The 11008-nt window shown below is 58.9% G+C and overlaps 1 protein-coding gene across 1 annotated transcript; it reads right to left on the bottom strand.

Annotated features, from left to right (window-relative positions):
* Positions 1-4: 4 nt before the first annotated feature.
* MFSD12 (major facilitator superfamily domain containing 12) lies at positions 5-9846 on the bottom strand. Its single transcript, XM_055547295.1, has 10 exons — positions 9436-9846; positions 5570-5780; positions 3772-3910; positions 3494-3676; positions 3107-3199; positions 2930-3022; positions 2279-2449; positions 2099-2193; positions 966-1096; positions 5-839 (listed from the first exon to the last, which is right to left on the bottom strand). Exons 1-10 carry the CDS (start codon positions 9731-9733, stop codon positions 823-825), a joined length of 1431 nt encoding a protein of 476 aa, XP_055403270.1. The 5' UTR covers positions 9734-9846; the 3' UTR covers positions 5-822.
* Between the last annotated feature and the right edge of the window lie 1162 nt (positions 9847-11008).

The raw sequence follows: 11008 nt of genomic DNA, 5'->3' as shown, positions 1-11008 counted from the left end.
AGAGTCCTGGCCCCAGGCAGCTCTTTATTCACGGTCAGCAGTGGCCTGGGCGCAGGGGATTGCACTCGGGGACCCCAGCCAGGCACGCTGATCCTCGCCGCCTCCACGGCCAGGGTTTGGGCCCGGCCGCCCAACCCCGAGGTTGGGGCTCCTGGCAGGCTCAGCGACAGCTCTGTCCTCCAGGGCCTTCCAGCACCCAGGAAACCCTTGGCTGGCCAGGGCTGAGCTCCATGCAGCCCCTGGACCCAGGACCCTCATATCCGGCCCCACATAACACAAAGCACCTCTGTCATCCAGACGGTGGGAGGAGGGTTAGAGTTGGCACTGCTGCTGCTGCTAAGTCACTTCAGTTGTGTCCGACTCTGTGTGACCCCATAAATGGCAGCCCACCAGGCTCTGCCGCCCCTGGGATTCTCCAGACAAGAACACAGGAGTGGGTTGCCATTTCCTTCTCCAATGCATGAAAGTGAAAGTGAAGTCGCTCAGTCGTGTCCGACCCTCAGCGACCCCATGGACTGCAGCCTACCAGGCTCCTCCATCCATGGGATTTTCAATACTTCAATACTCCTCCAGGCGGGAGTATTGAAGAGTTGGCACTGGAGTACACCAAACCACAAGAATCCCACCAGCTCGGTGTCCTCCCCTTACCCCAGCAGGGATAAGCTGCTGGGACCTCATCCATCCTGACCTCCACCCACAGCCAGGCAGAGACAGGACAATGCAGGGGAGGGAGCGGAGAGGCTGCTCCAGACCTCTGGGCATCAGATGTTCACAGTCGAGGTTAATTTACAAAGGGCAAGGGACCACCGGGTGGGGTCAGGGCTAGGCTCCAGGGTCCCCTGCAAGAGAAGCGGTGGGAGTGGGGTTGGGGGGATGGGCCGGCCAGTTCTGGCCCCGCTGTCCCAGACCTACCACCACCCAGGACTAGTTGGGGCTTTTGTGGGGTGGGGGCGCCTACGACTCACATCTCCGAAGGCGGATGGGCCAGACCAGGAGACTGCACAGAGCCAGGGTGGCGGCCACGCCCACACCACCTGTTACGACCACCATCACCCAGTGGTAGAAAGCCACACAGGCTTTGCAGCAGAGCTCCAAGCTGGGGAGGAGCAAGAGGGAGTGAGAGCTATCACTAGGTACCCTCCGGCTCCAGGCTGGACCTCCTGCTCCTCTCAGCTGGTGCCCAAGCTTTCCTGGCACTCAGGCCAGGGCCAGGGGTCACCCTCCACCCCCTTATCCCCTCCAGCATCTGATACCTCACCCAGTAAGGTCAGCTCTGCCTTCAAAGTCTATCCCAGACTCCCCATTTGTCCTCCCTCCGGACCCCCAACCCAGTCCAGCCCAGCACCACCCCCACCACCCTACACCCTAGTCCCCTCCAGTTCCCTCCTTCACGGCCCCATCTGTGCTTCCAGCAGCCACTAGAGGGCTCAGTGAGCAACTGAGTCAGGCCCACCCCTCCTCTGCCCACAGGGCTGCGAGCCACCCCCACCCCAGCCCCCTACCCCTGCTGTCATCCTCCCCTGCTGCTGCCCCTGCACGACCTGCACCATCCCCTCCCTGCCCTGGCCTCCTCACTCTCCAGACACCCAGGCCTTCTCCACTGTTCTTTCAACACACCAGGCCTGGTCCTGCCCCAGGCTCTTCCTCTCCATTTACCTAGAAATCCCTGACATCCACCATGTCTTGGATCCCATGTCACCTCAAGGAAGCCCTTACTGACCTCTTTCCCTAGTAGGCCTCCCTAAGTGGTGTCCTTCACGCCCTCGTACACATTTATTCATGGGATAGTACTGTGCCTGGAACCCTAAGGCCTAAGGATCTAAATGACAGGGATTCCAGGCTTCCCCACTGCCCTGTCCACTCCCGTCATCCAACCCATCTTTGTGTCGTCAGCGCCCAGCACAGGACACACTGTCCACTCTGAATAAATGGGTGCTGGAAATGGGGAATAACCTGGTCTCCCTGACTCTGAGGCCACCACCACTGTGTTGGGATCTTCTGTCGGTCATGGAATCCATAGTCTGCGGGCAGTGCCTGGCATACAACATAGGCTTGGCACACCTTACTAGACATGACGATGGTTGGATGGGGTACTCACGAGCAGGGGTGCAGGCTCTGGATGGCCATAACTGCCAGCCCATTGGCCACCTTGTCCGAGAAGCTCATGGCGCCATACACGAAGGCTCCACTGTGCTAGGGGGACACAGGCAGGGGGGTCAGCACCCCAGGCCTCGGCCCCAGTCCCCAACCTCAACTTGGCCCCACTCAGCAGCCCTACCGTGTGAGGACCGATGAGGTCAGCCGTCATGGCCAATGAGGTGACAAGGATGGTGGCACAGCCCATGCCCAGCAACACAGCCGCCACATACACAGCCATGCCCAGCTCCTCTGCCAGCGCCACCCAGGCTGCAAAGGCCAGAATCACCAGAAGGCCCACGAAGTAGGTCATCTGCAGAGCACCCAGCCCGGCGTCAGGCCCACCTCACTGGGCAGGCCTGAGCCAGACACCAGCCCTTTCTGGTCTCTAATCCGGCCCCCAGCCCCAGCAAACAAGACGACTGAGTTGGGTCATCCCTAAGGAGCCCCCACTCTGACCTCAGAGAATTCCGAGGTTCTGAGCCTGCTGATACTGAGTGATCCATGGAGCGCATGTTCTACAGCTAAGCTGTCTGTCATGGCTGCCACTAGAGACTGGTGGCTACTCATGTCTCAACACAAGTTAATAAAGGAAATCAAGTGAAGTGTTTGGTTCCTCAGTCATACCCACCATCCCCACTCCTGACCTCTAGAGGGCTGTGGGTGGTCACAGTGTGCTCAAAGCCCAGGTTCTACAACTCGTTTCCCATCCTGGGGTTCCTATAGGATGTGGGTGCTCTGTCCGGAGTCGCCCAGGTTCTGGGGGCACCCCCCTCCCCACCTTCCCACTCACATTCCTCCCGATGCACTTGTTCACTGGCTTCATGAGGAAGGAGGAGCAGAAACCGCTAAGGTACATCACCAGCGGGATGGTGGCGATGAACCTCTGTGGGGTGGAGAGGGCGCAAGCACGTCGGGCCTGGCTCAGCAGGCTCAGGGACCCCTGCCCCAGCCTGCCCACCCGGCTCACCTTGGGCAGGTGGAGGGAGTAGGTGAGGTACATGGCTATGTACGTCTGGGACAGGTTCACAATGAGCCTCGTGCTCATGTACAGCAGGCCAACCTAGGAACACACGGAGCATGGGGCCGGGGGGCAGGGCGGCAAGTCAGGATGAGTCACCCTGTATCTCGCCACCCTGCAGCTGGCATCTGACCATTAGTAGTGACCGCCTAGCTGGTCAGGTGGAGAAGATGGCAGGGATCTATTAGTAATGTCTGTCCTGGATGTGGACTTGGGAAGGAGTACATTTGCTCTAGTGTCTGCCATCTCTGCCTGCAGCCTGGCACAGTGAGGGCCCTGGTGGGGGAGGAGCATCAACCCCAACCTTGTTTGACCCCCCTCCCCCCGCTGTCATACCTGATAAAAGGCTGGCTCCCGAAGCCAGTGTTTCCAGAGTAGCAAGGGCTGGGTGGTAGAGGGAGCCAACAGGGGGCTGTGTTCACCGGGCTCCTCCACCTGCCGCCGGCGCCCTTCCCTGGTGCCCAGGTGGAACAGCAGTGAGAAGACAGCTCCGACACCCACCACCAGCAGGGAGAGGTTCTGGGGACCGGGTAGGAGAGGGGTCAGCAGTGACACTTGGCCCCAACCCTAAGTTCAGGACCTTGGGAGCACCCCTCCCAGCCCCCACAGCTCACCCGGAACACTGGCACATCCTGGACCCCCAGTTGGTCGCTGACATCCTCAGTGGGGCCGCTGTGGGGAGAGCCCTGCAGGTGTAGCAGAAGCCAGGCAGCTCCGTAGACGGTGATGTTGGCCACCACAGTGAAGGCATACCTGCGGGAGAGTCAGGCCTCAGAGAGGCCACCCAGAAGCCACACAACCGCTTCCTTCCCAGGCGGTCACCCAGTCAGAGATGCTGGCCATGCCTGGGGAAGTCCTGGCCACATGATGTCAGCCACCAACACATCGGGTAGTCCCCGGAAATCCTCTGCTGGCCTCAGTTTCCCCAGCCTCCACGTTATCAGACTTCCTGCTCTGAACCAAGACTCCACCACGAGGTCCTGCAGGGCCGAGTCGGGGCTGCAACCCAGAGACCTGAGATACTCAGAAACCCTGGGCTTCAACTGGGCAGAGTCACCTGGGCCCACACCTGCCTGTAGCCCCTGAGCCCTGTCCCCCAGGGCCTCACCAGATAAGGAGCCTCTGGGTCTCACTGGGACTCCGTTTCCCTTTCTGAAAGTTAAAACAAGAATACCCACAGAGTCATGAGGCAGGCTTGGTAAAGCTCTTGTGGGTAGAAAGCACTCGGAGCTTGACTTCTATGAGCCCAGCCCGCCCCCTGCAGCTGGGGCCTTTGGGGGCCCTGGTCATTGGGCAATCCCCCGATGCCGTTAGTGCCTGCAGCTCCCAGCCCTAATGGGGAACTGGGTTGCGGACAGGCGGGGCCTCATGACCAGCGTTCATGCCTGAACGGCCACCTGCAGGAGCGACATCCCTCCTGCCCAACAGTCACCTCCTGATGCCCGTTCCCCCGACACAGGCCCCACTCTGCTCAAACCCTCTCCCTGGGTACATGTCAATCAACCTCCTGGGCTTGTCATGAGAATGAAAGATGGTTTGCTGTGCTCACACACAGCAAGTGTTCTAAAGGGCTCCTGCTACCACCGCACCTAGAATCGCCACCTTTAAGCAAGTCAGTGGATGAGCTGGGGGCCAGCTGTACCCACATGTGACAGGCAGGATGCTAAGATGCCCAGAGATCCCCCTGCCCTGCTTCCTCTCCATCTAACCTCCTCCCTTTGGGGAACGGAACCTATGAATACAATGGGATGTCAGGCCATGTTAAGACAACATCCTATGGCAAAGATCAAGGGATTTTGCAGATGTAATTAAGACAGACTATCCTTGGTGGGCCTCCTAGAGAAGGAAATGGCAACCCACTCCAGTATTCTTGCCTGGAAAATCCCATGGACAGAGGTGTCTGGTGGGCTACAGTTCATGGGGTCGCAAAGAGTTGGACACGACTGAACGACTGAGCACATCCTAGGTGGGCCTGATCTAATCCAGTGACCCTCAGAAAGAAGAAGGCTCACACTGTCCCTGAGATCAGAGACTCTCATGCTGGCCACAAAGCAGCAGCAAACCCCAGGACTTCTAAAAGGACGCAAACACAGCAAATGATGACAACGTAAGCGGGGCAGAGGGACCTGAAACCTCAGCCGACACCTCAACTGCAGCCTCAAGCCTGAAGCTGAGAACCCAGCTAAGCTAAGCCAGACTCCTCACCTGCCAGAACTGTGAGACAGTCCTGTATGTGCTGTCTGAAGCTGCTGATGTGGTGCTATTTCTTACACGGCAACAGCTGAATGATACACTGATTGATGGATGTCCATTCTGGGGCTGAGACCCAGATCCACACAGCCAAGGAGAGCTCAGACGTGGTAGGTTGCCCTGGGCCCCCTGCCCCACCCTGCCCTGCCCCAAAGGTGGTACCTCAGAGCTGTGAGCTCCACCTTCTCGTGGTCGTTGGTGACGAGCTCTGGGATGAGGCTGAGGTGGGCGATTTGTGTAGCAGCCCAGCCGAACTGGAAGATCACAATGAAGGGCCCGTAGTAGAGGAGGGCGGCCCACTCAGGTGTGGCGGCCCCGCAGCCCAGGCAGGGGCTGAAGATGAAGGGGAAGGACAGCAAGACACAGATGGTGCCTGTGGACAAGCAGAGTGGGGAGGGCACATCGCAGGCCTTCCCAACGGCCCTGGGCCCCCCAGGCAACCGGATGGGGCCAGACCCAGACACAGACACGGCTACACAGTGAGTGAGGGCCAGAGCCCCGGGCTCCCTGGGCTCACAGCCCTGTGACCGATAGGGAAACTAAGGCAGACAGATCTAGGGGTCCCCCTGAGGACACACACCCAAACAGGACAGAGGAGCTGGGCCTCCCCGTCCAGGCTACCTGCCCCTTGTGTGCAGCGGGGAAGCACACAGAGGAGGTCACATGCCGAACCCACAAGGGGGAAGGGGCAGCAATGGGGGGCCCCATGCCAGCTCAGGACTCCCCCAGCTCGCCCTCTAGGTGACAGCTCGAGAAACTGAAGCAGAGCTTGAGGCCATGCAGCAGGTTGAAAGAGCGCTGAGGGGTCCCCTGGGGAAGTGCCCACCACTTCCCCTTCCTGCCTCCCCACCAAGGAGGATTTTTCCTCCCAGTTCCTACCAGGTGATGCTGGGTGGGGCTGGTTGGACCCTGCCTTCCCTGAATCCTAGTGTCCCCATCAGAGCATGAGGGGGCCTCTTCCTGGAAAATACCCTAATTCCTCAGAACAAGCACAGGTCCTTCTCGAGGCCTCAAAGGCCCTGCCGACCTGCCCCGTACCCTCCCTGCCCTCCCCTCCTCCCCCCTCCTCCCCTCAGCTTGCTCTGCTCCAGGTACTGGGCCTCCAGCTGTTCCTCCTGCCCCAGGGCCTTGGCACCATCTGTACCCTCTGCCTGGAATGCTTCTCCCCACGACATCTGAGCAAGACCCATTCCTCTCCATCCCTTGGGACTCAACTCAAATGTCACCTCCTCCAAAAAGCTCCCCCCTCCACCAGCTCCGTTGCCAGCAGTCCCCTCCCCACCCTGACTCTGTCTGAACCCTGCTTTCTCTTCTTCACATCCCTTAGCACTCACAGGAATTCTTTGTCTGCCTGTCTGTCTGAGGATGGGTAACAGGTCTCTCCAAGTCACTTCTGTGTCCCTGGCACCCATTACAGAGCCTGGCACACCAAGATCTTTTCAATGAGTGAATAATAACAGTGGCCTCTGTTTACGGCCCAAAGCAGTACATATTATTAACCCCATTTCCTGATGAGGAAACTGAGGCCCACAGAGTGAGCTATGAAACGAAGAGTCCAGCCCTCCACCCTTTTCCTCCCATCCCTGGAGGGCCTAGAGTCAGACTTCAGTTCTTCCTCTTTCCTGCCCTGGCTCCGGCTCCGGAGGTGACCTCATCCCCCAGACTCTGGGCCCGCCTCCGCAGTCCAGGGATTGGGAACTGAAACCCAAACCACCCTTGCTATTTCTCTGGAACTGTTGCCTGGGAGGGGCACCCCGGGCCCCTCCAGATGCCTGGAGGTCTGGCTGCCACTCAGGGCCAGACAGGAACTGTAGACTCTGGTCAGAAGAATGTGCTGCCGTGGCCGGACTCTACCCTGCCACTGCTCAGGTAGTTAACCATTGTCAGCGCCCCAGGCTGCCTGGCTGCGGAACTTTGGGAAGTGACTTTACATCTCTGGGCCTTTGCCTCCAGAAAAGGCAGCTAATGAAAATACCCCACAAGATGGGTGTGAGGATTAAGAGTTAATGAAATTGGGAGCTCCTACTACTCTGAGCCACTTCCTGTCTCAGCAACTACAAAGCCATGAGACTTCACACCTTTGCAAATGCTGTTTCAACTACTTGGAATGCTGCCCCATAAGCACACACTCCTATTCATCCTCCAAAACCCCCAAGCTAATGCCCCCTCCAGTGCTCTGCTTCTTCCTTATGAAGTCCAGTCTACCCACCTGCCCCAACCTGGACCCCACAGGAGTATCCATGTGCTCTCTGGGTCCTCCGTGGGCTAGTAGGGGAGCCCAGATGCTCATTAAGGTGAACATCAAGTCCGTCCCCACTACCCACAGATTCAGGGGCAAAATAGAGTGAAAGTGGGCACTGTGGCCAAGGTGACCTTCATTCAAGTCACCTTATCAAGCCTCACAAGGGGCCACCCTGGCTTCCTCTCCCCACAGATCTTCCTGGATCTTCCTATGTGCTAACCCCAAGGCAGAGGGAGGGTGCAGGGAGATGCCTTGATATCTGGTTGGGGCACCCATGCCCCACACCTGTTTTGCCTAAACACAAAGCCTTCAGTTTAGGGGACTTAGATTTTGGTCTGGGGTCAGGTGAGACCCTCACTGAAGCTCAGCCCTCTGATTACAAAAGGGGAAGTCGCTTTTTTAGTAGCGCTGCTACTAGGTCCCATACCAGGGCTCTGGCACAGGCAGCATCCACTGCCAGGGCCACCTACCCACTGCAGGCTCCATCTCCTTAGAAGGGTCTTGTCTGTCTATCCCAGAAAACAAAAAGAGTCCTCACACCTCTTTGGCCCAGGAACAACCTGTTTGGTGTGTGTGTCAACAAGTCTACCCAACTATTATGAACAAAATTGCATTCGAGACTGTGGGTTTGGCTCTGTAAGTGATCCCAATGTGAGCCCGTGGAGGGACACCTCCGTCTGCGGTCTGAGTCACCTGCCTCTACCTGCTCCCCTCCCTGGCTGCTTGTCTAACAGCCTTAGCGTGCTCAGTGTCTAAGAAACCTGAAATCCAGCCCTGAGCCGCTGCAGACACAGCAATGCCGGCCACCTGCCGGCAACTTGGAGGTCTGCTGAACCTTGCAAATATGTCACTCACAAGGGCCCAGGGCAAATAACTGCCTCTTCAGTCACTGTTTCCAAGGGCAGGGAGATACTAGCCGGCCCTCCTGGCACTTGAAAAGCTACCACCCTGAATTCTCATAAGTGGCAGGATTCCTGGCTTTGCTTTCTGAAATGCCTGGCGTGCCCCAAATGCCAGGATGTGGCTAGTACTTCTGCCAGGGAGAGAACAGTAGGCAAAGTGGCCCGCTGCTAATCTCAGGGCCCAGGGTCCAGGCGGGCAGAGGAGGGACTCTAGGAGCTGGGCCTTATCAGGGGTGTGCACTGGGGAGGGTACTCCCGCCCCTGTGACACCTACCTCCTCCCCTCTCAGACAGCCCTCTAGTCCAGGCAACTCCCCCAGAAGGAACAGAGGGTAACCCCATAACCTTCTCTGCAGAACCCCATCCCATCAGTGGGACAAGCACAGAACCCTGACCTTTCTGGCTTACCCAGCCCACAACCCAGTTCCCAGGGCAGCTCCCCAAAGTCACCAATTGCCACGTTGCCCAAGATGGGGCAGAAGACATATGGACAAAGTGCACTGAGGGGACAGAGAGCAACACGGGGTTCTAGGCAACCTAACTCTGAGCTGCCATCGGTGGTCACTCTCATACAGACAGAGAGAAGTCAGGCCAGACCAGACAGACTGACAGTGGAGGCACTGACAGGAAGATCCAACCCAGAGAGGGTTCAGGGTGCCCCTGAGCGTCAGACAGATGAAGAAAAGTGACCCTAGAGGGTCACACCCAGAGTCACATGGGGGAGGCTCCACGGGTCACCCAGCAGCCATCAGACAGACAGACAGACAAAGACTACAGAGCAGTCAAGTGGACCGATGGGAAGGCTCATGGGCTGGGCAGATAAAGGACTGAGCAGTGGGACAGAGGGGCCGGCAGTCGGATGAGGGAGGCCGGACCGGGGCTTACCGACCAGGTGCCAGGCCTTGCGCGGGCCGAAGCGGGCGCAGCGGCCTGCGGCGCGGTCAGCCTCGAAGCCCACCAGGGGAGTGCACAGCCCGTCGGCCACCTGGCCGAGCAGTAGCAGCAGGCCGGCGCCACGCGAGCTGTAGGCGCGCACCGAGTGCAGGTAGAGCAGCAGGTAGGTGAACCACATGGACGCGCATAGGTCATTGAGGAAGTGGCCCACAGCGTAGCTCAGCCGCGCGACCAGGGACAGCGGTCGCAGGGGCGCTCCGGCTCCGGCCGCCGGGGGCCCCGGGCCCATGGCGGCGCTCCGGGCTCGGCCCGCCCGGCCGGCGCTGGCAGACTGTACCCCCGAGCCGGGATCTCCGCGTCCAGTTCTCCCAGGGGCGCCTCTGTCCTCCGCCCCACCCCGCCGAGCGCTTTTGCAGGGGTGGTGCTGATGGACCCGGGACAACCTCGGGTGGGGCGGGGAATCTCGGGAGCGGCGTCCACTCTCGCCAATCGGAGCCGCATGCCGGAGAAGGCAAGCCAATCATCACGGAGAGGGGGCGTGGCCCGGGGGCAAATAGGTTCTCGACGCCGGGTGCGAGCGGGTTCAGCCCCGCCGCCGGGGCTGCTGGGTCCTAGCGCCCACCGTTTCTATCATTGGTTTGCGGACCCCCTCCCACGCAGGTGGGGGCGACGCCAAGGGCGCTCCTAATCAGACTCGCGCCTTAAGACGCATGCCGTTTCAGTCTGCCCACAAATTTACGAGGCCTCTTGTGGGCCAAGGAGGACGGGGTGGGCTGGGGACGCGGATGGCTGGAAGAGCGGTCCGAGTCCGACCTCTTCTGGGGCCCGGTGATTTCCTGGCCTGGAGAGACCCAGTCCGACGCAGAGAGGACACATTAGTTCTAATTAATTAGTTATTAACGATAATGGGGATGATAAAAATATTAACACCAGCTGGCATTTATGAGCGCTGACCGTGCCAAGCGCCCACGTGGATTTTCTACTCCCAGCAGAGCAGGAGGCGGAGCAAGTCTCCAATTTCACAAGCGAGACACCGCCTTGGGGCTCATCGTGAGTCAGGTGCATGCGACTCTGAGGCCAGCGGTCTGCACCCCTCTCCATCCTCCTTCCAACGCCTTCCCCCACCCCCCGTACCCCGCACCCCTCGCCACGATTGGGTCATCGCGCACACAATTTCAAGTTCCTCCAAGCGTTTGGTGCAGTTCCCCCCCGGCCTCCGGGTCTCCACCAGCAATGGTTTAAAACCTGCACTCCGGAACCAGAGGCCGGGATCCAGGTCCGGCCCCATCCACTCCGAGCTCCTCCTGCTGGGACAAGTCCCATCTCTTCCCGGGACTCCCCAGCTCTAGAATGGATATGCTGTATGTTTAAAAGGATCTAAGCGTCATGGGACTTCCCTGGTGGTCCAGTGGCTAAGACTCCGCCCTCCCAATGCAGGGGACCTGGGTTTGATCCCTGATCATAGAATTAGATGCTACATGCCACAACTAAGACCTGGCCCAGCCAAATAAATAAGATAAAGTAAAAATTTTTTAAAAGAATATAAGCATCAGCGCTTAATATT

The sequence above is a fragment of the Bubalus kerabau genome, chromosome 1, assembly GCF_029407905.1.
Source record: "Bubalus kerabau isolate K-KA32 ecotype Philippines breed swamp buffalo chromosome 1, PCC_UOA_SB_1v2, whole genome shotgun sequence".
NCBI lineage: Eukaryota > Metazoa > Chordata > Mammalia > Artiodactyla > Bovidae > Bubalus > Bubalus kerabau.
The sequence above is the reverse complement of the archived record's forward strand: the minus strand, read 5'-3'. Positions and strand labels throughout refer to the sequence as shown.